The following is a 23,774-nucleotide window of genomic DNA, read 5'->3' as shown; positions in this document are numbered from 1 at the left end:
GTTATGGAAGAAGTATGTGTTATATAAATTATAGTGCAAATTTCTGTAAAATGTGTCGTGATATAAAAAAAGGAACAAAAATATGTAATTAATAATATTAATTCCTTAGGTTATCTTCCTGACTGAAGAAATGGGAATTTCTTCAAGTGGTGACATCTATCGTTGTGACGATAACTTAGAAGTTGCCTCCCCACAAAGTTCTGGAATTGTAGAACCTGCTTACAGCAGGGAAGTGATAAGCAGTGTATGCTCTACCACTTCCCAGGTTATCTTTCAGTGATTGACAGTTTCTTATCTTACAATGGTTTTTGGTCAAAATTGTAATGTTGCAGCCTTGGAAACAGCTTTAACAATCTCATTGTTATTGACAACAGAGGATCATCAGCACTGATAAAGAAAGTTTGGACTTTCCAGTGAGAATGTGTAAAATTTATATCATGTCCAAGACATAAGGTTTTATTCTAGTACTGCCTCAAATTTGTACATGTTGTATTAGTAAGTTCAAAAATACATTTGTATTAGTTTGAAAACTACTTTTTTTTTCAAACTAAAAAGTGGATATTCATAAGTGGAAATTATTATTTTAAGTATTGTTATAGGTATGTGAAGATATATTCATGGTTCTTATTGGTTTAATCAATTATTTTATATTAGTATATGCATGTTTATAAATGCAAGTGTTTCATTATAGATCTTCAGAGTCATAAAAAAAATTCGTACAAGCTCTTAATACAGTCATGTGTTGCTAGAATTTAACATAAATTCGAAACATCTTCTTTAACTATCTGCTGAATATTGCAGTTATGTAATCCAGTGAAAAGGTTTAGTTCTTTAGAATGGTTAATGATATGTGTGACCACTGTTTAAACCATTACACTCATTACCTTAATCTCGCACAAGAAGAGGAATGAATAGACAGCTTGTTAACTATTGTTATAATAATTATAAAACTTCTTAGTGTTAAAAGGATATGTGGTCCCTTTATTTTTAATATTAGGTTGTTCAGAAAATAATGGCAGATTTTTAGACTTTATCTCAAGAAGTAATACAGAAAACTAACCGTCAGTTTATTAGTCACAATAGGCACCTAAGGAGTCTATACACTTCTGCCAATCATAATCAAGACTTTTTATTCCATCACGACAGAATTCTGAATTCCTAGAACTTAAAACCTATCTTGAAGGTATTCTCTGCTGCTTCTCAGTCATGGAAGTGTTTTCCTTTCAGAAGGTTGTCTAAATGTTTGAAACAGTTGTAGTCTGCAGGTGAATGATCTGGTGAGTAGGGTGGATAATGCAGTATTTCATAATCCAATACATTAAGCTTCTGGCAGGTCATTTGTACAATGTGTAGTCAAGCATTGAGCAAGGATGGTCCCTCACAGATGACTAATGGTGGTGCTTTTTCACACAACTTCCTAATATATTTCTTCCAGTTGTTGAAAGTAAACTTCTGCAGTAATGCTCTTGCCCTGTTCAAGCAAGTTGTAATGGTTGGTGTCTTTTGCAAACTACCATGCTGTAACCATAATCTTATTTTGATGAAATTGTGGCATTGGGAAGTGTTTGGGGGGATTCATCACAGCCAACCCAATGTGCAGGTCCCTTTGTCATCATAAATATCCACTTTTCATCACAAGTGATTAATCAGTCAACAAGTGGGTCATTTTTGTTGCATGCTAGAAGTGCCTCGCTCATTGCAAAACGGCAACTTCCCTGCGCTTCATTAAGTTCATGTGGAACACGTTTGTCCAGCTTTTTCAGTTTCCTTAAGATGACTTTTTCTGGTTGAAATTCAACTACCCAATTCCTGTGTCATTTTTCAGACAGTAAGTTGTGAATTTTCTTCCACTAATACCCTCAAGTTCTCATTGTTAACAGTGGAATGATACCCTCTTCCTTTTTCATCATGGAGACTGAAGTCTCCTTTTCTGAACTTTGGAAACCAGTGCTGAACTGTTCTATCAGAAGTGGCTTCATCCCTCCATGCTTGTGAGTTGCCTGGGCATCACTATCACCAAGTTTGAATTCATGCAGACAAATGACTAGAATATTGGTAATGAACACTGTAAAAAATGAGTAACTGATGTATAGAGCACACATTCAAATTTCCCATAATATGCAAGTCATGACATAAAGCAATCCCTCTTTGTTATAGTGTACATGTTAAATTACAGAAGTGAAAACCGTCATTATTTTCTGAACAACATAACATATGCTGTAGTGACATTTTCTCATCTGATGTTATTAGCACAAGAACAAAATGCAGCCAGTGTTTTGTATAGTTTTACATTTTTGTGACAAGGGTATTGTTTATATAATGTTGTTCACTTGGTTCTTAATCAGTAGTTTGTTAAAATACAAATTTCATAAACACATTGTGTTTTTTAGCATCAACTTTGGAAACTAAAAATATATAATGGAGCATCCTGTCATTATAGCTCTTCTGTCCTACTAACCATCAAATATGGACAGACAAGAACAAATTAAATTTGAGAGCAAAGTAATTTCATATAGTTTTTAACATTGAAAAACTTAATATATACTTTTACACAATTTATTCCTGCTAGGTGTCTTTTGTCTATCATTCTTAGAAACTGTAGAGATTTACAAAGAAGTGATTGATGTTATTACAAGTCTAATATTCGTACAATAACTTCTCTTTATGTTAAAAAAAGTTTAAAATAATTTCTAGTTTGACAACTTTTAACTTAAGTAAAACAGCAAATCATAAATTTTTGAGACTTTTAAAAAAATTGACTGTGAATAATTAGGTAATGATTAACTGACTGTGAATGATTAGGTAATGATTAACTGACTGTGAATGATTAGGTAATGATTAATTTTTCATAAGTTTTTTTTTAAGACTTCCAGTTTATGACAATATTTAGGCTTTGTGTATTTCAGAATCATAACCTGATTATTTCCTCTTATTTATATATGGAGTTTTTTGTCACATATTTCAGATGTTTCACAGTCATCCAAATTAGTTTAAATGTTGTTTTATTTTATATAATTATCATACTAACAACAAATACAAAACGAAAATTTCATTTCAGTGTGTGTGCTGTCAAAAATTGTAAAAAATCAGATACTGCTGTTATCCTAAATGTTAAATCTAATGGTAATTGTTTTCTATTATCTATTTCAGCAACCTCTCTATCACTGTATTGTTTTCTCTGCTCTGTCTTTCTCAATTTACTATCATTATATTTTAACTCAATACAATGTCTGTCAGAATTACATGTTTGAATTTTAAAGCATCATATGAAATATATTTAACACTTACATTTATTAAAGATATATTTTCATGTACAACATGCTGTTAGAACAGCTTTATTTATAAGTTTGACATTAAAAGAAAATTCCTATTTACATATACATATATATATATATATATAATATTACCTTTTCAGTCATACTCTTTTTTATTTTTGAAATATGACTCTTTTTAAGTCATTGAACTTGGCTAATTTCTGTATAGAAATAAATAACTCAGGCTTTTGTTGGATATTATTAAGTATTAATTATGTGTATTAAATGAAGAGTTAAAAGAATAAACATTTTTATACGTATTTGAAGTTTTAATTCCAGACCCGACTGAGGTTACTTTAAATTTCATTCATAAAGAGAATTTTTCATTTCAGGCTCCACTCCCTTCTTTAAAAATGGTTCTTTTCAGCCATGGAAGTGTATAATATGACAATCAATCTCACTTGTCATTGGTAAAAGAATAGCCTTAGACTTTGTAGTGGATAATATTTACTACTTTCAGATAGTCCTCATGAACCCTTGTGCAAAATTTAAAAAAAAAATTGTGCACTTGTGAAACTAATTATGGCCACCAGATATGATTAACTGGTATAATGACTCAAGTTTCATATCACACCAACACAACTTTCGTATATTATTGTTGCCAAAATCATGTTGAGATGTTACAGATACATTAAACCAAGAATGAAAATTGGACAGTTAATAACCATAGAAAGAAACCATCTTGAGATGTTAGAGGTAGCAAAGCTGATATTGCATTGGTAAAAATTTAGATTTGAAGATGAAAATAAACACATACTCCATATACATTGTTTTATTAAATAAATACAATATGAAAGCTAATTTATTTTCTCTTGATGTTTTAAGAAATTTCTCTTTTGTAAGTTCTATATAATTAAAGATAAATTTCACTTCAGGGTAAAGACAAAGTAGTGATAAATATAATTGGTTGTTAAACATTAGGCTCTGCAGTAACAGTATTGATAGGCTATTGGTACTTGGTATGAAGTATTTTCAGGCAAAACATATAAATAGAATGGTTAAAACTAGTGTAGAAGTAAAGCATTTATAGTATGTTAGGTGTAATAGGTGCAATGAGTGGGTTTTATTTGGGAATTCAGGACTGGCATGTACATTTAAGTAAGCTGGTAATGGAAATGTGGAATATTTGTGTAGAACTTGGATGTTGCTATAATTAAAGTAAAGGCAACAGATAAAAAGTGTAGACTGTGGGGCATGGTAGTAAGATTTCAGGAAGGACTTAAGATTTTACATGTAAGGAATACATCAGCTAAGATTAACTTTCAGGAAGTTAGAAAGGGTACTATTAGAGTTAAAAGTAGTGAATTTAGTTATAATGAAACTATTTTGTTGAGCAAAACATTTCAGCCATTGGCTTCTGCAAATAAGGAACTATTGAAGAGAAGGAAAACAAAATAGAGAAGGTTACAGATGATAAGGAAGTGATTTATTGATCAGATGTGAATAGATTAGTCTGGTGATTTATTGATCAGAAGTGAATAGATTAGTCTGTGAGTAAGTAGGGAAAAAATAATCAAATTATGCTACAGACTAAGGATATAACTGATGAAGCAGGAGATTTAATACAGTGAACTAGCAGAGATATAGGTTTTTGTGTTGCTTGTAGGGGGCTAATGACACAGGGAAGGATAGGTTAGGGGAGCTAATTAATAAGTGCAGTGGGTTGATAAAGGCATTTAAAGAAAATAGTCATGACTTAATTTTGTCAGGGATAGTGCCCAGAATTAACTGTATAGATGAGATTATAAGTAGCTCTCTAGGGCTAAATTTTAGGCTTAGGTTAGTAAGTAAGGATGAGCAGATTGCTAGTTGGACTTGAAGGATTAGTTAAGTAGAGGAAAGGAGCATTTTGGAATGGATGGGTTATATTTAGATAGGGTAAGGGGTTGGATTGTTTGTTGAAGTTTTTAACTCAGATGTAAGGAAAGTTTTAAACAGTGAGTAGACTGGTGAGAGCCTAGAAAACTACATGCAAAAAGAACAAGAAGTAGGGAAATGAGTATAGTAGTAGTTATAAAGATAGGTTTAATTGTTACTGTTGTAATGCTAGAAGTATAAGAAATAAAAGATGACTTTAGATCATTGGTGGGAATGGAGGATTTGATACAACACAAATAACTGAAACATGGTTAAACATAGTTTTGATGATGAATTTCTTAGAAATACCATGGTTACAGGCTATCTAATAGAGATAGTGTAATAAATAGTGGGAAAAAGTGGCTTTATAACTAAACTATAAGTTGCATTCTATTGAAAATGAGGATATAAAAAAAACAAGAAGAAGAGTTGGTTATTTGGGTTTCTGTTAGTGAATATAACAGCAAGAAGAGTTGGTTAATTTGGGTTTCTGTTAGTGGATATAACAGCAAGAAGAGTTGGTTAATTTGGGTTTCTGTTAGTGGATATAACAGCAAGAAGAGTTGGTTAATTTGGGTTTCTGTTAGTGGATATAACAGCAAGAAGAGTTGGTTAATTTGGGTTTCTGTTAGTGGATATAACCACAAGAAGAGTTGGTTAATTTGGGTTTCTGTTAGTGGATATAACAGCAAGAAGAGTTGGTTAATTTGGGTTTCTGTTAGTGGATATAACAGCAAGAAGAGTTGGTTAATTTGGGTTTCTGTTAGTGGATATAACAGCAAGAAGAGTTGGTTAATTTGGGTTTCTGTTTGTGGATATAAAAGGATTTTAGTGAGAGTTTGTTACTGACCACCAAATGAAACTGATGAAATGAGTGAGAAACTTTATAATGAGATTAAGTTTTTAGTTGTTAATGAAGTCATAATTATGGGTGGTTTTAACATCGGACATATTGATTGGGAAAAAGTAGAAACAAACAATAAGCGAGAAAGGTTTTGGGACACTGTTCAGATTGGCTTTTTTCACAAATTAGTCAAGGAATCTACTAGACAAAATGCCATTTTAATTTATGAGATGGCTGGATCATTAAATTTTGCTTTTCTTCAGCTCTTACTAATTACGATTTGAGCAGTATTCCACATCTCAAAAAGTTGATAAATGAAAACAAGATCAAACAAAATTACTGTATTGATTCTGAGCTTGTAAAGAGAAAAATTGGGAAGTATAGAAACAATAACGCTCCTAGGCCAAATAGTATTTTCCTAAGGGTTTTGAAGAAGATTAAAGATTGGATATATGACCCACATGCTACTATTTTTTTTTAAGTCCTTGAATAATGAGTGGGTATCAGAGGATTGGAAGTTAACTAATGTAACTCATCTTTTCAAGCAAGGTAATAAAGTTGTTCTGGTAATTGTAGACACATTACTCTTGAATCAGATGTGAGAAAAGTTTTAGAAAATCTGTTAAAAGATGCTTTGCAAAGTCGTTTAACAAAATTTAAAATTTTTTTTGGATAGTCCATATGGTTTTGCACAGAGAAAATATTGGCTTCAAATTTTTTCACATCCTTTGTAAAGGTTGCTACTTTTGTAAATAATGGTAAGAATCTATATTTGGTGCATCTGGATTTTCAAAAAGAATTTAACAAGGTGCCACATAAAATACTTGTTAAAAGTTATCTCTACGTGTAGGGGATAAGTTAGCTAATTGGTTAAAAGAGTGGCTGGATCAAAGAAAGCAGAGTGTTGTTAGAATGGAGTTTATAGGTTAATAGTTCTCCAACTGAACAGAGTTGACCTCAGTAAAAACTGATGTTTTCATGTTTCAAAGAAGAGGGAATAGGATACCTAACTCAAGACTAGTTAAGAACTTTAAAAAATTAGAATAAATAAACCAAATACTGTGGTACAATTAAGCATGCCATCAGGTCTAGAAGTGGAGAGCCATCAACATTTATTCAAAGAGTACTGAGATCTAAAATTGGAAGATAAGCTACAAGACAAACATCAGTCCCACAAGTTGATTAACAGGTGTTGATTTGTAATACTTTCAAGATAACCAAAAGATTAGATTAATTTATAAATATGCACATTTTTCGGTAAACCTGTAACTGGAAATGGAAGTGCCTATTAATGAATTATTTCCCTTTACTGTTTTTGGCTGAAGTAGTTATCATAAAAAAAAAGGTGGCCCGGCATGGCCAAGTGTGTTAAGGTGTGTGACTCGTAATCTGAGGGTCGCGGGTTCGCATCCCAGTCACGCCAAACATGCTCGCCCTTTCAGCCGTGGGGGGCATCATAATGTGACAGTCAATCCCACTATTTGTTGGTAAAAGAGTAGCCCAAGAGTTGGCGGTGGGTGGTGATGACTAGTTGCCTTCCCTCTAGTCGTACACTGCTAAATTAGGGATGGCTAGCACAGATAGCCCTCGAGTAGCTTTGTGCGAAATTCAAAAACAAACAAGCATAAAAAAAGTCGATTTTGTCAGTTTACAACACATCAGGGCCAGGTATGGTTTAGTGGTTAATGTGCTGGTCTGTGGATTCGTAGTGTATAACACATCAGGGCCAGGCATGTTTTAGTTGTTAGTGTGCTGGTCTGTGGATTCTCAGTGTATAACACATCAGGACCAGGCATGGTTTAGTGGTTAGTGTGCTGGTCTGTGGATTCTTAGTGTATAACACATCTGGGCCAGGCATGGTTTAGTGGTTAGTGTGCTGGTCTGTGGATTCTCAGTGTTTTACACATCAGGGCCAGGCATGGTTTAGTGGTTAGTGTGCTGGTCTGTGGATTATTTTTCTCATAGTTATTAATTGAAAACATTCATATTGTAAATGATCACCTAACACATCTGTACAATATTTCCAAATGTATATAATTTTTTTTGGGAGGAAGGCCAGTACGATTGTTATTTTATCAGAACAAAGCTTTACAATGGACTATCAATGTTGTGTCTACCAATGGGATGGCACAGGTGTTTGAAATTGTAGTTTCTCAATCATATTCTGTCATTATTTATATAGCCTTGTTTTCATTCTTAATTATTATATAACATTTTGGTTTTACCTTCTACTTATTAAACTATCTATATAAGAAATTATTTAACCAAAGAACACTCAAATATGTTTTCCTGAACATCTACACTAAAGTTATAACTTTGAAGAAAATTATAGTCTGAATGTATCTTTTTCTATAGATAAATTCCCAAAGCAATACTTCTTAAAACAAATCGTGATAACATAATGATAATGTGATTTTGTTAATAGGGCCGTTATTTCTTTCGATTTGTTTCTTTATTATTGACTCGTTTTGAAACAGATGTATTCTGAGTACTTGCTGCATGGATATCTGATTAAAGATTGAATTTTGGTCAGTTCAGAATATAAAAAGGAAATTTTTTTAGCCTACGTAATACATTGTATGTATTTAAATACCTTGTTTTCATTTTTATACGTGAGGAAATACAAATATTCGTTTCATAAACATAGGAGTGTCAGTCACAAAATGAACAATGCTGTTGTAGTGTTAATAAATAAACTAAATATTCCAAAAATGAGTTAATCTCGAAGTGTTAATTTTTCACTGATGGATTCTTTGAAATTATATGGTGAAAATAATTTAAAGGTTGAACCACATAAACAAAACCAAATTAGTTTATATCTTCCATGATGTTTCTACAATCTTGTTTTTATTTGTACATTACTGTAAATTGTTGTACGCCTAAATTTACAAACGACATTAACTTTGTTATACTAATGTAAAAATAAATTACATGTACTCATTGACAGAAAAAAAAACAATATACAATCAAGAGTCTGTGATGTTTGATTTATTTTGACAATGTTGCCTGAGAACCAGAAGATGGAAAATGTGTGGTCTATGTTGATGACTGTTCGATTTACACCTGATTGTTAAAAACAGATGACAGATAGTTGAAAACCGTTGACTAAAGAAGGGTCATGACACCCATATTTTTAAGCCATCTTGTAGTAATGGAAGCACATTGTATACATTACATTGTAGAACAGCTACTCAATATTCAAAGCCATTACAATACTTTCGTTTTCAATGATTAGTTTCGTAAACAATGACACTTTTTTTTATAGGAGGTATTGGGTAGTAAACTCTAGCATAGTGTTTCACTATGATGTGCAAATACCACTCGGTTATTGAAAATTGTAACAGTATAATAACGTGGAGTTCTGTGCTTGATGTATTGGAAGTATTGAGATGAGTCCAGTGGTTAGAACGATTGAAAGATCAGTGCATGAAAGAGCGTTACATCTAATCAAAATGTCATTCGATGTTCCAAACAATCTGATTCTGTTGATCCAGTTGTCGCTTCATCTTTCATCAATCTCTGTGTAACATACGTTAGGTCTACTATCTAGAAGTGAATCCTGCTTTCTCTGAGTGTGCATTGGAGTACAGAAATAGAAGTAAGAATTTTAACCTTTTTAAATGTAATTTAAGTTCCAAGGTCTTGATTTAAGAGAATGTTACAGCGAGTATTTATTTTGCGAAACCTGAAATATAAACGAGTTGAGTTTGACAGCCCCTAGATGACACCATCATCGCTACCAAGTGTGCTCTAGCATGAAACTGACGTTACCAAAGCTGTACGAGTGTTAGTTGGAGGAGAGCGCTTCAAAGTATTAGAGCATTAGTTGAAGTGTAATGGCAGTACGGGTATGTGTAAACAAACGTGTGTATGTGTGACAACCCGCGCATGTTGAAAACAGTACGTGAAGTTCATAGTCTTTACGTTAGTAAGCTGTAATGTTACATATATGTAGGGGGAGGCACAATTGCGAATAATCACCTTTAGCTCCTAAGTAAATAAACTTTTCTCATTGATACATATTTGCTCTGTTTTTATTTCTTTCCGCCTCTCTGTGTGCGCATGTACTGGTCGGAACTGCGACTTGTTAGAGACAGTTTATTTAGAAAATGTAAGTTTCTTATAGACGTTGCTCATAATGGACTCATTCACAGATGTTTAGAATAAAGTAAAACACGTGAAACAATCACATACAAGGGTGATAATAAAAAGAAACAAAAAGAATAAAATAATATTCGAGGTACAGAGACGAAGGAGTTTTTCACATCGACTTTAGGAATTGATGAATATTATATTGTGTTGAACAACCTGAAACCTATTAATGGCAAAAACAGTGTACAAGTACATTTTGTTATTACTGAGAGAATGTGTCAAGTTCAACATTGACACATTCTGCAGATTTGTGGTTTGTTGTGTTTTTTTATGGAGGAGACAAAAGTAACAGAGACACTCGCAGTATAACAAGAGAGAGAAACACATTAAAATATAGTGTTTGTTTTTTCCTGGTGATTATAACTCAGTACAAAGATATTTCATCTTGATCAAGTTTGAATGTTAAGGAGGGGGGAAAATTATCAAATGGTGAATGATATTCTCAAGTAATGGCTTAGATATTATAACAAGTATTTACACATGGTGTAGCCATTGTTATATTTGGTTGAAATATGAATATTTTTAACTACTCAATATTTAAAATACGTAAAGTTTTACTGAATACTTTAATGTTATTTCATTACGCACTTTAAAACACGGAAATTCCGGTTGTAAGTGTAATGCGAGGAAGCTGAACATGCTCATTGTGAAATATTATCTCTTGTTCCACAACAGTCACCTAATTTGTAAATGGAAGAAAGTTCTTGAAAAACAAAGACCAACAGTGAAAGGTGAGATCAGCTGCACTTAATCAGAGTCACTTCGACTGAGTAGGACCCTCAAAGTCGTGACCTTCACTCCTTCCTACTGTAACCAGGGTCTGTCTACGTGACAAATACATGGTAGACTAGGTCCGCAAATTTGGGGCACCTGTTCTCATTGTTTTACAGCGAATTTGGGGTACACGTTCTCATTGTTTAGCACCGCCAAATGAGAACAGCACGACCACAGCTAGTCGAGTTTAAACTGGAGAAAAATATGGAAGATTAGCAAAAATGGAGGTAAGTACAATTAAGCACGAATATGTCATTTTACCAGTGCGTAGTTACTAATTGTTATCAAATGTTACAAGAACCCATTTTAACGTACGTAATTGGCTGAATCTTTTACCAGTTAAAAAATAGTTGGTCGTTGCATTTGACTCTATACTTTCAATACTTAAGACCAATTTACAGTGACACTTAGCCTTTCATTTGAATTTCGACTTGACCTGTTCTAGTCCTGTTTAGATTTTTTGCCTACTGCTGTAATTTAAAAGTGATTCCAATGCAACCTTTAAAGCCTCGTAATTGCTTCAGGATGACACGGGTTTGTTCTACAGTCAGGAACATGAAACTGGTGAGGATAAGTGAAACCTGATTAACATTTACTGTTAGCAAGCCTATAGATGGAGATAAATCACTTGACGCACGTCCGACTTGGGTGAGCTCACCAAATCAGTTAATGGGACTGATGATTATAATGTTTCCAAGAGTCGAGCTGCTACAATGGCTGATGAAGGCCCTGGTGTCACTGAAGAGACTCTATCACTGGATCATCAGAATTGGAATGAAGCCTTCAAGTTCTCCAGCGACAGGAGTTAGTTCTGTTGATGAAAGAAAGAAGAGGAACCAGTGGTTTGTCCCATCACAACCAGGAGGAGACGACAGATGTGTTTGCATCTTTGACGGAACCATTACATCTCTAAATCTAATAAGAGTGTTCCAGTACTAGGTGTATGTCGATAAAAATCCAAGTCCGGGAAAGTGTGACAAATTCCATCAAGGTAGTGGCATGGAACTGAAGGGCAGAATGATGATGCCAAAGACCGGGATCACAGCAATGCACACTAATAACTAGTCCACCAGTTCCTGTCATCAATGTGGGAGCTTCAACCTACTTGCTGATCATGAAGAATCTATGGCCACAGTAGTCTTCAAAGTATAACTAGCAAAGAGACCAGTTAAACTTCCCACTTAGCTACCTAAGGTGATTACAAATCGGCCCAGGTTAGAACAGATGGCCCCCTACGACCAGGGCAGATTAGCTGAAACCAAGTAGAACCTGTGGACGGACCTCGATGTGTCTGAGCCAACCAGTTAAAAGATGACAGTGACACTGAAAACTCTACTGGTAGAGTTTATCTAACTCTGGTGGATATATGTGGGTATATATTTATTATAACTTAATTTTTGTATTTTATGTTAAGAGTGCTCTCTGCCTTCCATTTTCATTTATTAGAAATGTATACTGGCTCATTCACACATGGATGTGTGAGAAAGAGAAGAGATATACAAATGTTTTTGTGAGAATATACTTATTTGCTTTTATGTTTAACTGCCACCAATTGAGTATATGTAAGTGGCGTGGTAGAATGTTTCAATTTTTCTTCATAGTTAAGGGTATTTTTGTATTATAAAGAATTGATTTGTGTTTATAGTTAAAGGTGTGTGTGTGTTTTTCTTATAGCAAAGCCACATAAGGCCAGCTGCTGAGCCCACCGAGGGGAATCGAACCCCCTAATTTTAGCGTTATAAATCCGTAGACTTACCGCTGTACTAGCAGGGGGCTTGTTATAGTTAAAAGGAATTAACTGCTTTATTTTGAAGCATGTGACTAATATTTTGTAATGAGTTTGAATTTGATATTTTACTTTTCTTACTGTTCACCATTTAGGGGCTTTAGTTGCATTATTTAATTTCATAATTAAGCCTTACTTTTCTAGTCAAGGGAACATCCATCAAGTTTCGAAGTTGAAATTGATATACTATACTTTGTCAAAGGGTTTTATTTCTGTTTTCTTTTAGTTTAACTTTAGTTTTATGATTAGACTGTGTGTGTGTGTGTGTGTTAATATTTTCACTTAAAGTGGAGAACGTAACTCTGTGTTTTAGTTGTTTTTTCTTTATTTAGCTTTACTTTATGTTTCTTGTGTTTCATTGCTAGAGGGTTTTTGTTGTTCATATGATCAGGAATAACGTGTTTTTTAACCACAAGTGTAAAGTTGGTTAAACTTAACTGTTAACATTAATGATATATATTTTTTAACATTTTTCGGTTATTTAGTTTCTGTGTTGTTTTAGCAGCAACATGTGGGCAAGAAAACTGTTAAAAATACTTTGTTCTTTAGTTTCTTTGTTCTCTGTATCAGGCAGTGTCTCTTCTGAAAAGAGGGAACTGCATTAGTATGTAGTATCTGTGTTGAAGAGATTGGTACTATAGTATCCTTGTCTCTTCTGAAAAGAGGGAACTGCATTAGTATGTAGTATCTGTGCTGAAGAGATTGGTACTATAGTATCCTTGTCTCTTCTAAAACGAGGGAACTGCATTAGTATGTAGTATCTGTGCTGAAGAAATTGGTACTATAATATCCTTGTCTCTTCTAAAAAGAGGGAACTGCATTAGTATGTAGTATCTGTGTTGAAGAGATTGGTACTATAGTATCCTTGTCTCTTCTGAAAAGAGGGAACTGCATTAGTATGTAGTATCTGTGCTGAAGAAATTGGTACTATAATATCCTTGTCTCTTCTAAAAAGAGGGAACTGCATTAGTATGTAGTATCTGTGTTGAAGAGATTGGTACTATAGTATCCTTGTCTCTTCTGAAAAGAGGGAACTGCATTAGTATGTAGTATCTGTGCTGAAGAAATTGGTACTATAGTATCCTTGTCTCTTCTGAAAAGAGGGAACTGCATTAGTATGTAGTATCTGTGCTGAAGAAATTGGTACTATAGTATCCTTGTCTCTTCTAAAAAGAGGGAACTGCATTAATATGTAGTATCTGTGCTGAAGAGATTGGTACTATAGTATCCTTGTCTCTTCTAAAAAGAGGGAACTGCATTAGTATGTAGTATCTGTGCTGGAGAGATTGGTACTATAGTATCCTTGTCTCTTCTAAAAAGAGGAAACTGCATTAGTATGTAGTATCTGTGCTGAAGAGATTGGTACTATAATATCCTTTGCTGGCCTATCATAACTGAGGTCAAGTTTAACAGCTGGCCAATGCTGTGAAGGAACAAAAATAGTGGCACGCTTTATTGAATCAGTTCTACTAGAAAGTGATAGAATAAGCGTTTACTTCATCATGTCCAGAAGCTGTTGGACTAAGTTAAGTGTCACAGAAGCGACTGGTCATTTCATTGTTGTACAATCTCATTACTTTACACATACAGACTCAGTTGTTATCTGATTATAATCACTCTCATTTATTCCCTGGATGAATCTACAGTTATCTGCAAATCAGTATATCGGATACTTGACCTGAGAACAGCACTTTTACCTGAAATAACATGTAAGTTCAGGGAACTGACTTTAGGTCCACTCTTGGAAAAGGGGCTTATCAACTAAAAATAAATATACAAGTGATTAGTTGTTTACCATAATTTACTTTTAAAATATTATGACAATCAAAAACACTGAAAAAAAAAACAAGTAAGTGCATCAGACATGATTCGATAATTCCTGTTGTGTAAGTATAGTGTGAACCCTTTAATGTAGCCTCAAAATAATTCTAGAAATGATTAAGCTGTGTATAGTGTGAATCCTTTAATGTAGCCTCGAAATAATTCTAGAAATGATTAAGCTGTGTATAGTGTGAATCCTTTAATGTAGCCTCGAAATAATTCTAGAAATGATTAAGCTGTGTATAGTGTGAATCCTTTAATGTAGCCTCGAAATAATTCTAGAAATGATTAAGCTGTGTACAGTGTGAATCCTTTAATGTAGCCTCGAAATAATTCTAGAAATGATTAAGCTGTGTATAGTGTGAATCCTTTAATGTAGCCTCGAAATAATTCTAGAAATGATTAAGCTGTGTATAGTGTGAAAATAATTCTAGAAATGATTAAGCTGTGTATAGTGTGAACCCTTTAATGTAGCCTCGAAATAATTCTAGAAATGATTAAGCTGTGTATAGTGTGAACCCTTTAATGTAGCCTCGAAATAATTCTAGAAATTATTAAGCTGTGTATAGTGTGAATCCTTTAATGTAGCCTCGAAATAATTCTAGAAATGATTAAGCTGTGTATAGTGTGAACCCTTTAATATAGTCTCGAAATAATTCTAGAAATGATTAAGCTGTGTATAGTGTGAATCCTTTAATGTAGCCTTGAAATAATTCTAGAAATGATTAAGCTGTGTATAGTGTGAATCCTTTAATGTAGCCTCGAAATAATTCTAGAAATGATTAAGCTGTGTATAGTGTGAATCCTTTAATGTAGCCTCGAAATAATTCTAGAAATGATTAAGCTGTGTATAGTGTGAATCCTTTAATGTAGCCTCGAAATAATTCTAGAAATGATTAAGCTGTGTATAGTGTGAACCCTTTAATGTAGACTCGAAATAATTCTAGAAATTATTAAGCTGTGTACAGTGTGAACCCTTTAATGTAGCCTCGAAATAATTCTAGAAATGATTAAGCTGTGTATAGTGTGAACCCTTTAATATAGTCTCAAAATAATTCTAGAAATGATTAAGCTGTGTATAGTGTGAATCCTTTAATGTAGCCTCAAAATAATTCTAGAAATGATTAAGCTGTGTATAGTGTGAACCCTTTAATGTAGCCTCGAAATAATTCTAGAAATGATTAAGCTGTGTATAGTGTGAACCCTTTAATATAGCCTCGAAATAATTAAGCTGTGTATAGTGTGAATCCTTTAATGTAGCCTCGAAATAATTCTAGAAATGATCAAGCTGTGTATAGTGTGAGCCCTTTAATGTAGCCTCGAAATAATTCTAGAAATGATTAGGCTGTGTATAGTGTGAACCCTTTAATGTAGCCTCGAAATAATTCTAGAAATGATTAGGCTGTTTAGCATTCTTCGTTGAAATGTCGTACACGCCATATGCATTACCTGTTTTAATATATTTTTATGTGAATAAAATGTTGTAATTGTCTGCAAATGAGGGTGTCATTCTGCATCGTTTGGTTTATAATAAAGTGTTACATGGTGAAATAGTTTACACTATTATCGTCGTGGTCATGATGCTACTACAGTGTCTTTACTTATAAAAATAATATTCAGAAATTCTAATGTAAAGAGATTCTTTTTTAATAATTATTTTGCAGTAATTTACCCATCAGACAGACTCTCACACATATAACTAAACGGAGTAAGAATGTCTTTTAGAGAATTAGAAGTGTCTGCTAAAATAAAAAAATGTTCCCCCTCAGTGGCACAGCGGGATGTCTGCAGACCCATGAAGAACCATTGTATAGCTTTGTGCTTAACTTCAGATAAACAAAGAACAATATAAAAGCTTATAACAAGAAAATAACAATGTTAAAAAGAACTGGTAATTATGGTAAACGTCTATAATGTGCACAACGTGAAGAGATTTAATACGAAATCAGAAAACCATATTTATTACAAAAAAAGAAAACTCCTGGTCAATCACAATGCTTAACTACAAGTGTAAATAAACATTACAATGATGAAGCCTCTAAAGTGGTTTATTGTCACAAGTGTCATATCACTCGGTCCGACATGGACAGGTGGTTAAGGCACTCGACTAGTAATCAGAGAATCACGCGTTCGAATCCCAGTCACACCAAACATGTTCGCTCTTTCACCCGTGGGGGCGTTATAATGTGACGGTCAATCCCACTATTTGTTGGTAAACGCGTAGGCCAAGAGTTGACGGTAAGTGGTGACGACTAGCTGACTTTCCTCTAAACTTACAGTACTAAATTAGGGATGGCTAGGGCAGATAGCCCTCGTGTAACTTTGCGCAAAATTCAAACCAGTAAAACTACTCAATTTATAAACTGTATGTCGAAATTACCTTTGTATCACGAAAAACACTCCTCAAGGATTTTCTGATGCATTCACCAATCATTCAAACTCTGCTGAGTTTCAATTCATCTTAGTCATATTATCTTGTCCAACTCTTTTCATGTAACAGTCTCCAGTGAAGGAGCTGTCTCATGTTTCATCTTCCTACAATCTGTTCTGCTTAAACTAAAACACACACACCACCATTACTATTATATACTTAATAGACATTTATTTGACCTTATAATGACGAGAAACCTACTTGCAGTAAAAATGTATTCTCAAAGCAGATGGAGGTGGTCTAAGGTCCAAACGTTGTTCTGTACTTAATTTATGTTTTTAATGTCCATACCAGCCATCTTGAGAATAAATTTATTTGACCCTATCTCGCTTGTAGCCACACTGCCTGGCTTTCTACTGCCTTGATATATGAATTCATTACCTTCCCTCACATCTACCCTGTTCAACAATGTTTTCTTAAATGTCATATTTAGTTATCTCCTTTCCATGCTTTTCTGAAAGCCTCATAAACCTTTGCCCTTAGTTGATCATTTTTGAACCTTATGTCATGTCATATCTATCTGATAATCCAGTTCATAATGACTCTTTTCCTGTATCAAATCTGCCCTTTATCCAGAAGAGTGATACTCTGACCATTTCTATCACTTATTGCTTACTGGACTACTTCTTTCACTTCCTTATTTTCACCAATAACATGCTCTTTCCTTCAGAAAACTTTCACATTGTTTACAGCCATATCACATTCTTCAGTTTCACTGGCATCTCACTTATATACTTAACAATTTAATTTTATCTTCCTCTTGGCCACAAAAATAGCATAATTTTCTGATGACTCACCACACCCTAGGAATGAAACTAATTAGCAAAGTGGAATTTTCCATTCGAAGTGTATTGATCTTTTGACATGATTAAGTGCTCACTGCAGCACTACTTTATGAACTCCAGGATGGTGATTATTGCAATAGAAGAGTCATACCTTTATGAAGGTTTATTTGAGAAGAATATACAAAAGACGTTCAAGAAGGGATTGAGTTGTAATAAAAAGAACAAATATGAAGAAACGAAAATTTCACCATGTTGGCTGGAAAATGTCTGATCATCTGAGGATGGCCAAAGTTAAGTCAGGAATAGGTTACCTGCATAAGTATATCCCAGTCATTTCTGTATAATTAATACTATGCCAAACATATCAGCGTTCTCAATGTAAGATAATCATTGGTTCATCACAAACAGTGTGACAAGGACAGTAGTACTCATGGAAGCAAAGTTGATGGAGTTTGATAATGGTTTTTCTTGGAATTTATAAGGGCCAGTTGGATTATTAGGAAGACAAGTATGCTAAATAGGAAGCATTTTTAACTGAAAGTCGGACGAGGATTACTACAGCGAGAACAAACTGGTTGGTTAGAAGATTTCACACATATATTTCTTACAATGTAAAGATCGAGGACAGAGTGAACTATGAGTTCCTACATGAAGTCGGTATTTTAAAATGAAAACTCTTGGAAAGGGAAGACAAACAATAATATCTTTGTTACTGGTGAATATATTAACCATACAAGTGAAGTGGACCCCTTGGTTTCTAAATAGATATCTCTCTCGAAGTGTGGTCATGTACTTCTGATAAAACATCTGTTTCGGTAATAAGGGGGTCCACACTGTACATAAGTATATAAGATATTTACCAGAAAATAGTAAACGTTTTATTCAATGGGGTGTTGTGCTTACTGATTATTTTATCAGTTGTTTGTTTGTTTTTAATTTTGCGCAAAGCTACACGAGGCTTATCTGTGCTAGCCGTCCCTAATTTAGCAGCATAAGATTAAAGGGAAGGCAGCTAGTCATCACCACCCACCGCCAACTCATGAACTACTCCTTTACCAACAACGAATAGTGTGACTGACCGTCATATTATAACGCCCCCATGGCTGGAAAGGTAAGCATGTTTGGTGTGACAGGGATTCAAACCAGCGACCCTCAGAGTACGAGTCGATTGCCGGCTCGATTATTTTATGACCCCAGACTTTTTATGCTCGTTTCATACATAAGAATTTTATAATGTTTAGAACTGTTAGATAATGATAATGTCATATCGTGCATATTTTTAATGATGCCTACATTAATATTAATTATACCTACATTAATGCAGCGTGTTTCAAAAAAAACTGCGCACGTAACAAAAGACTGGCTAAAAAGAGCAAGAATACTTTAGAACTGAAGATCCAGAAGATAGGGTAGTTCCAGAGGAAGACATTGTAACAGAAGATCGACATGTTATATTGGTGGATATAAAGTAAACACTGGCAGAAGAAACTAAGGGTCGATTAGAATCCACTAAATCAGCCCATGATAAAGAACTTCTAGAAAATGTTAACATCTTGAAGTCAATATTTTGTTCTAATTATACCAGTTTTAAAAACACATGTCACTTTTTAATTTATACGGCGCGAATTAGAAAAAGTGAAATTGATCATATTTATTATATTGTTTCATGTATCTTCTGTTAAGTTTCACGAAACAAAACGTTGTTTCTCATCTCTCGTCATAACTAAGTTGATCATCTCTCGTCACAACTAAGTTGTGTGTTCTTGCTTCTCATATTTCCAGGTGTTTGATGGTTTGGTTACTCCAAACACTTCTACAAAGCTAGACAAGTTAAAAATTTACAATTATTTTAAAACCAACGATTGTTCTACACACAATTAAAAAAATAAGACAAGTTCACCAACGTTAACTTTCCCTGAAACTGAAAGAATAGATTGAACGATCAGTGAAATATCGCTAACTGTATTGTTTTGGAATTTCGCACAAAGCTACTCGAGGGCTATCTGTGCTAGCCGTCCCTAATTTAGCAGTGTAAGACTAGAGGGAAGGCAGCTAGTCATCACCACCCACCGCCAACTCTTGGGCTACTCTTTTACCAACGAATAGTGGGATTGATTGTCACATTATAACGCCCCCACGGCTGAAAGGGCGAGCATGTTTGGTGCAACCGGGATTCGAACCCGCGACCCTCGGATTACGAGTCGAACGCCTTAACACGCTTGGCCATGCCGGGCCTAGAATTAAAGTAACTTACACTTTCCTTCCATTGTTCTTAACTGATAAGTATCTAGTAACAGGAGTGAAATGCATTGAAAGTGTTAATGTTTCAAAAGAAAAAATCAAAGTACATCTATTCCTTATAAGAAACTTCTTCATTATCATCTTACGAAGTGAAAGACACGTTTGTAAATGTTTACTTGTTCATGAATTTCGTTTGAAGATACACAAGGGTTAATTACCCATAATTTTGTTTGTTTATTTTTGAATTTCGTGCAAAGTTACACAAGAGCTATCTGCGCTAGCTGTCCCTAATTTAGCAGTGTAAAACTAGAGAGAAGGCAGCTAGTCATCAACACCTACCCCCGACTCTTGGGCTACTCTTTTACCAACGAATAGTTGGACTGACCGTCACATAATAACGACCCCATGGCTGAAAGGGCAAGCATGTTTGGTGCGACGGGGATTCGAATCCGCGACCCTAAGATTACGAGTCGAACGTCTTAACTCACCTGGCCATGCCAGGCCTCTCTGATTTTGAGCTGGTACACTAGAGGGACGGTATCTAGTCAACATCAACCACTGTCAACTTTTGTACTACTTTAATTGAATAGTGAAATTTGACTGTCACTTTTATAACACACTCATGGACACATTTTTGATAGCAACAGGATGTGAACCACGATGACGAGAAACCCACTTTAAGTAAAAACGTATTCTCAAGACTGCTGGTAAGGGTATTAAAACTTTAATTAAAATAAGGTACAGAAAAACGTTTCGACCTTCTCATGTCATCTTCAGATTAATCATTATACCAGCCGTCTTGAGAATACAGGATGTGGACCATGGACCTCAAATTGATAGTCTGACACGCTTAACACTAATCCACGCTGGATACATAATATTGAAGGGTTACAACTGTTTTATATTGTCACATTTTTGTCTGCTTTTTTAGATATTTCTTAGAATGTGGGATACTTATACCCTTGAGAAGTTGTTACACAACATTTGGTAGACCCGGCATGGCCAAGCGCGTTAAGGCGTGCGACTCTTAATCTGAGGGTCGCGGGTTCGCGCCCGAGTCGCCCAAACATGTTCGCCCTCCCAGCCATGGGGGTGTTATAATGTGACGGTTAATCCCACTATTCGTTGGTAAAAGAGTAGCCCAAGAGTTGGCGGTGGGTGACTAGCTGCCTTCCCTCTAGTCTTACACTGCTAAATTAGGGACGGCTAGCACAGATAGCCCTCGAGTAGCTTTGTGCGAAATTCCAAAAACAAACAAACAAAAACAAACACAACGTTTGGTAGAATAAGGAGCAAGTCACACGTGGATGAAGAGTTAAGGCTTTTGAATATCTATAGTTCTTGAAAACGGTGAGTGTTCAGGTAAAATATTATGTTTGTATTGCACGTAAACATAAGTTCCCACGTGTTAATTAACCAATTTCTAATTACAAGAACAAAAACCTGGACATCTTGTTTTATTCGCCTAGAGAAGAATTATTTTCGTGAAAACTAGTCAAAAATATGTCCATTTCATACAACATCAAGGTTTTCTTCTGCAAAGCTTATTTGTTATTAAGTCCATAGCTACAGAAACAGTTATCTGTGCTCTGCCCATTACGGGTATCGAAACCCGGTTTCTAGCAGTGTAAGTCCGCAGGCATACTGCTGTGTCCGCTATGGAGCTCTTGAACAATCTTCAGACATCTGTCAATTTCCTAACCACCACCCCCAAAAACAACAAATAAAAGAAAACACCAAAATCAGAGTGACCCATGATTCTGCTTTTGAAGACAACTAGAACAGACGCACATTTTAATGAGATGAGAAATGTCTTATTTCTGAAAATAGTTGTCAGTTCAACGATCACTCAGTACTCTTGAACCCATGGTTTCTGTTCATCCGATGATCATTCTACAATTGTCATCTGTAAAATGAAGTACTGTTTTCTCTCAACAACACATACTGTTTTTATGTATGAACAAACAATCATATAATCGTGGTAAATACACGTGTATACGTGTATTATTTTGTATAAATACACAATCATCTACTCATAGTATAGAAATGTATTATTCTGTATAAACAGACAATCGTCTAGTCGTAGAATACAGGTGTATTATTTTATATGACTATACAATCAATTAGTCTGATATCTAAAAGTGTATATTATTATATATGGATATTTAATCATCTAGTCGTGTTTATTGATTATATGAAAAATAATAGTCTAGTGGTAACTACACGTATATTATTTATATGAATAAATAATAGTCTAGTGATAACTACGCGTATATTATTTATATGAATAAATAATAGTCTAGTGGTAACTACGCGTATTTTATTTATATGAATAGATAATAGTCTAGTGGTAACTACGCGTATATTATTTATATGAATAGATAATAGTCTAGTGGTAACTACACGGTATTATTTACATGAATAGATAATAGTCTAGTGGTAACTACACGTGTATTATTTACATGAATAAATAATAGTCTAGTGGTAACTACACGTGTATTATTTACATGAATAGATAATAGTCTAGTGGTAACTACACGTGTATTATTTACATGAATAGATGATAGTCTAGTGGTAACTACACGTATTATTTACATGAATAGATAATAGTCTAGTGGTAACTACATGTATATTATTTATATGAATAGATAATAGTCTAGTGGTAACTACATGTATATTATTTATATGAATAGATAATAGTCTAGTGGTAACTACACGTGTATTATTTACATAAATAGATAATTGTATAGTGATAATCACACACCCTCCGCATAACCCGTTGTGGGGTATTCGAAAATTATAAATAATCATTTATTCTTCACAATGGCATACCTAAAATAATTTACTTCCTCCTAACTGATACAAACACAAATCTTATTTGCATCTATGATTAACTCTACTTCGTAACGAAACCAACCTCATATTTTCAAGGTAAAAATAAGTTGTCCCAAGGCTCGAGAAATAATATTCAGTTTAAACTGTTTGTTATTGAGCAAAATGCTATACAATGGGCTAGTTGTGCTATACCTACTTCGAATACTAAAACTCGGCTTTTAGCATTATTATCCGACAGATATACTGCTGAGCCGCTAGGGGGCAAATTTGTTTGTTTGTTTTCGAATTTCGCACAAAGCTACTCGAGGGCTATCTGTGGTAGCCGTCCCTAATTTAGCAGTGTAAGACTAGAGGTAAGGCAGCTAGTTATCACCACCCACCGCCAACTCTTGGGCTACTCTTTACCAAAGAATAGTGGGATTGACTGCACATTATAACGCCCCCACGGCTGAAAGGGCGAGCATGTTTGGCGCAACGGGAATACGAACCCGCGACCCTCAGATCACGAGTAGCACGCCTTAGCACGCTTAGGCATTTCTAATGAGAAAACATGTACATATGGTTAACTATTATGTATCGTGTTTAGCAATGCAATGGATCGTTGCCAAGTATCGCGGGTAACGGCTCACGATGGAAATTGCTTCGTTAATTCAGTGTGGTTGATTAATTTTTGTTTATTTATCCGGAATTTTAGTATACGTTCTGTGATATTCGTCGTTTTATTTATTTTTCTAATGTATTAAAGTAGGGTATATCGAGGGAGCCGAAAAATTATTCTAATTGCTTGTTTTTCTGCACTTAGAATGTGACTACACAGGATGTGCGATATGTTGACAGTAATCATGTGTAAATTCTATTATATTAGGCGTATGAATGCTTTATATATATGGACATTAATATTTTCACTAAGTGTACCTTCATTACGCTACCTGTC

At 34.4% G+C, this 23,774-nt stretch overlaps 1 protein-coding gene across 9 annotated transcripts in view; it reads left to right on the top strand.

The window, feature by feature from the left end:
* LOC143238235 (DNA damage-regulated autophagy modulator protein 2-like) overlaps window positions 1–3,574 on the top strand; it is a 46,065-nt gene extending 42,491 nt beyond the window's left edge. For all 9 annotated transcript variants that reach the window (XM_076478636.1, XM_076478712.1, XM_076478400.1 and 6 more), the window contains one exon: window positions 110–3,574. In XM_076478636.1, coding sequence (XP_076334751.1) covers window positions 110–280 — 171 coding nt within the window. In that variant the 3' untranslated portion in view covers window positions 281–3,574. The remainder of the gene's footprint in view (window positions 1–109) is intronic.
* The last annotated feature ends 20,200 nt before the right edge of the window (window positions 3,575–23,774 follow it).

The sequence above is a fragment of the Tachypleus tridentatus genome, chromosome 1 (genome assembly GCF_004210375.1).
Source record: "Tachypleus tridentatus isolate NWPU-2018 chromosome 1, ASM421037v1, whole genome shotgun sequence".
Classification (NCBI taxonomy): Eukaryota; Metazoa; Arthropoda; class Merostomata; order Xiphosura; family Limulidae; genus Tachypleus; species Tachypleus tridentatus.
This window is presented reverse-complemented; position numbering and strand designations above follow the sequence as displayed.